Below are 4,325 nucleotides of genomic sequence, written 5' to 3'. Positions count from 1 at the left end.
CGCAGGTTCGGGTGCGCGCAGCTCCGCGTCCTACCTTTGAACGTGGCTGAAATAGTGGGCAGCGGTTGTTTTAGGTGTGTGAGGTGGGTACAGCTGGACTGTGTGACCGGGGTTTGGTAACAAGGGGATGGTCTGTCGGGTGTGAGAAGCGATTTGGGTACTAGAAGTCCCGCATCCGAAACTGAAGAACGCTTTATCACACTGCCAAAAGCCTGAGGCAGCGCCTGGTTTGCATATCAATGTACAGGCTCAGCAACCCGACTTCCTTGCTCGTTCCTATCTCTCCTAGTAGGCATACAGGCTATTTGTGCCAAGTTCAGCAGCGGTAGAGAGTTACTGCAGAGCACTTTTGTTTGCATCTTGCAGGCAAAAGGAATGTAGATATTTTCCTTCCCCTGCATGTGACGGGTAGTTCGAGGCTCAGTTTTAATACATTCTAATTTAGTGTAGTACTGTCTGTTTAGTTTCAGCTTCTGGTTTTCTTGCCAGGCTTGGAGGCATTGGAAGGTGATGAATCAGCAGATCAGCTAAAGGCCTGTATGAACAAGTTCTCCTTTTATTTAAGGGGCTTTTATCCAGTAGGAGGGTTTTAGCCCAGGACTATCAAGATGGAATTTACTTACGTGCTTGTACATAGAGGAGATACTTGAGAGAGTTAATGAAGCTGCACTGATGCCTGAAGTGTGGACTGGACTATGCATGTTATGTTTCCACCTTGAGTATCAGCCACCACTGACACTGCTCCATATGTTTAGGTTTATCTCAAACTGTGGCACGAGTCAAGATAGGGTGTGTGTGTAAGTGCAGTACCTGTGTGCTCATCCCTTCTCTGGCACCTGCCACCGTCTTTGTTGCTTCTGTCCCTAGCAGGACTGCACAAATATCTGGAGTTGCCTTTTCTGAGCTTCTGTTTCAGTGCTTTTCCGTGTGCAGGACTGAAAAAGAACTGCTGGGACATGGGCAGGCTCCTGCAGTTGTTTCTCCCTCAGCTGTATGTGCTGAACCCAAAGGAATCCTGAGTGAAGGTCTGTTTCATGCCCTTCCTGCCCTTGACGTCCTCTCCTGTTTCTGCATCTTGTTGCAAGCTTAACCACCCTGCAATCTGTGTTCCTTCTGATTGGCACCACGCTTCACTCCTTTATCAAAAATACCACGTAGAAAGAGCTGGCATGTGAGGGTGAATCTGGTTGGCATGCTCCAGGTTCACTGTTGGCAGAATCCCTGAATCTAAGAGGAGCGACAAGTGTGAACTGGAATCAGCTGTCCTGGCTTCCCCATCACCAGGAGACTGTAGCTCAGTGTGTGTGTGAGGTGTTGGGTCTGTAGGTCTGTGCTGCCCTGCCTTGCAGAGTCAGGATGCTGTGTGCTGCTCAGAGCGCAGTGCCTGAGCCATGCACAGCGCTGGCATCTTGGTGACCTCAGTTCAGGTGTTCAGGTTCTGCAGTAAAATATAGTTATTTTTAGGGAGCAGGTGTTACACATCAGCTCAACCTCCTCACTGCACCTGAAGCAATGTTAGTAGTCCTGCTCTTGCCTGGCTGTCCTTCTCTGGCTTTATGTGTGTAAAGCTTATGAAACATTGTGAACAGAGATAAGAAAACATAGTTGCATATAGTTTGGGGTTTTGTGGTTTGTTTCTAAGGAGTGCTGAAAGGTTGTGCTTTCTGAGCTTTTCACAGAATCACAGAATCATTTAGTTTGGGAGTTACTTCTAAGATCATCTTTCTTCTGCTTGTTGGAAAGAATTGCTATAGGTCCTCTTGGAAGGATAAGAAATGTTGCATGTTCTGTTCTTTTTTGAACTTGTGTTGGGATCTCCTTGCCATCGGGAATAGAATTCACTTACCCTCCCAATAACCTCGGTCAATGAGGTGCCTGTACCTGGGGAATCAGAGAGGTGTGGGATTCGGCTGAGGAACTTTGTCACTTGCATTACATTTGTTGGGTCAGCTCTGGTATCTCCATTTTGCACAAGTATAATTGGAACTGTCTTCTTAGCTGATTTAGTGAAGTACAAGAGGTTCCATGAGTACTTTTCTTGGGTCAGAATAGCTTATTTTGGGTCAGGTAAACAAACAGAACCAGCATGTTTCTACAAAAAGGAGCAGAGTGTTAATTTTCCCTTATTTGATGGTGGTAATTGAAAAAGGTATCATCAGTTGGACCCTGGTAAGAGTCTTGCAAGTGAGCTGAGTTTTTAGCCTGGAAGTTACCTGTTCACTTCTTGCTTCATGCTAAGGGAAATCATGCTTTATTTATGTACTAAGCATTTAACAACAACCAGGTAACTGCTTTCATCTTGCTTTGCATGGTGGAAATGAGCACAGAAATACAGCAGGAGGTGATGGAGACTTTACGTCAGACTTTGAAGATGTGAAGTGAGCAGACTCTTTCCTAATAGGTGCTAATGATGATCTGGCAATAGTATAATGGTGATTTCAGAACTGAATTAAAGTTGGGTGAAATAAAAGCACTTCCTTATGGATACATGCACGTTGCTGTTGAGTAAGTTAGGAGTGTGATGTTTAATAGCATTCAGTGCAGCTGCTGCGTTAACTGTGCCCCCATTTTCCTTGAAACAGGAGCAAAGCTAATGTGATGTGCTGCAAGCTCATGCCCTGCTTTGCATTGTTGTAACCTCTGTGTCAGTTCCCACCACGAAAGAAGACTTGGAAAACATACAGGAGATACTTTATATTTATAATGTTTAGAAACTGTAGTGCTTCATGACCTCATGTGATGTGTATCGGATGTGACAAGCTTCTGACTCTGATGGAAGTGGCCTGGCAGTTGGAGCCCGGAGTTCTGAATAGCAAAATTCTGGTCTCTGCTGGTGTTTCAGAAACACTGGAAGACTAATTACCTGCATAGCCACTAATATATAATAATCTGCGCAGTGAGATCAAATAAGGACCAGAAATACAGAGATGCTTGACTGTTGTCTCATGATGACCCACCCACCTATGTGGCTGAGACTGTATTCCAGTGGCTTGCTCGAACACCTGTCAAAATGCATCTCGTGCTTTTTGCACCTCTTTATTAAGAAGTGCTAATGCTCTGTTTGCTGGTATGTGCTGTGGTTTCTTTATGCCTAAAAATATATTCTTCAGTGACAGAACCAAGTTCCTGCTTATTTCAGAGAACATTGTCCTAATTGGGGGTTTAAAGTGTGTTGGAGCTGCCAGGGAAATAATTACTTTGATCTTGAATGGAAAGGTGATGTTATTGTTGAAGCAGCAGGGTAGAAGTAGGTTAAATTTGCAGCATGCAAGTCACTTAATTTTTGTCTCTAAGTCTACAGAAATGTGGCTTTTGTCTTGTGAACAAGTGGAACAGATGTTGGGTGCTCTTGGACTGGGGGCATGGTTTTGTGTGTTTGGTTAGTTGGAACCTCTTTTATTTGTACCATAGAAATTCCAACAATTGCAAGTTGAGAGCATGTTTGGAAATTGAACCACTGTTTTAACTACACAGCTGAGTGAAGATGTGGAGCGAGTATCTGAAAACCCAACAGAGGAGAGAGAAGGAGAGATGGAAGTTCATGAAGATTCCAGCTCTGTTATTTTACCAGGTGAGAACTATTGACCCAGAAATTACTGATTTTTAGGGCCTGTTAGCTGCTGCTCTGTGTGGCTTTGGTTGTTTTGGTTTTCTTATTTTATTGCACTTCTGAAAGCAAACAAAACACTAAATTACAAACACTAAATTACTTATTTTATGTGAGTCCTGCACTTCTGAAAGCAAACAAAACACTAAATTACTTATTTTATATGAGTCAGTACTGAGGGAAAGCCAAGGAGGTTTTCCAAGGACTAATAGGAGAATATTTCTTGGTCACGAACTGTGCTCAATCAAAACAGGTTCAGCACATCTGGCTCTGAGAGAGCTTAGTATGTCATCTTCCTTTATGTTGAGTATTACCTGAGTGGCAGTGGGTTGCAGGCAGAGTCTGTGTGAGATTTACATGAGCAAGATGCAGTATTGAATAGACAAGCTTTTAAACAGACTCTTTGTTAAACTGCTTTTGGAGAGCATGGAGCAGTGTTAAATGAGCTTATTGCAGCCCAGGTGTAGGCACTGAGGTTAGCCAGCCTGAAAGGAGTATGGCCTAAGCACCTTGCAGCTGTTCAAGACATTTGTTTCAGCAGCGCAGTTTTATGCATATTAATGTCTTGGCTGCCATCTCCTGGCATGTAACTTGCCCATGGACCTTTGTGAGTGGTTATGTGTGCAATAGGGTTTACTAGAAGGTTCATGTTCGCTGTAGGGAGGAGCAAACACCAAACTGTGCTATTAGAGTTGGAGAGCAGCATGTGGCATGGCCT

The 4,325-nt window shown here is 43.9% G+C and overlaps 1 protein-coding gene across 1 annotated transcript in view; it reads left to right on the top strand.

Annotated features, from left to right (window-relative positions):
- Positions 1-3,416: 3,416 nt before the first annotated feature.
- TMEM206 (transmembrane protein 206) overlaps positions 3,417-4,325 on the top strand; it is a 15,683-nt gene continuing 14,774 nt past the window's right edge. Inside the window, exon 1 of the mRNA XM_008630320.2 lies at positions 3,417-3,571. Within this exon, the coding sequence (XP_008628542.1) occupies positions 3,532-3,571 (40 nt within the window). The 5' untranslated portion in view covers positions 3,417-3,531. The remainder of the gene's footprint in view (positions 3,572-4,325) is intronic.

Source organism: Corvus brachyrhynchos, unplaced genomic scaffold (genome assembly GCF_000691975.1).
Source record: "Corvus brachyrhynchos isolate BGI_N302 unplaced genomic scaffold, ASM69197v1 scaffold101, whole genome shotgun sequence".
Classification (NCBI taxonomy): Eukaryota; Metazoa; Chordata; class Aves; order Passeriformes; family Corvidae; genus Corvus; species Corvus brachyrhynchos.
This window is presented reverse-complemented; position numbering and strand designations above follow the sequence as displayed.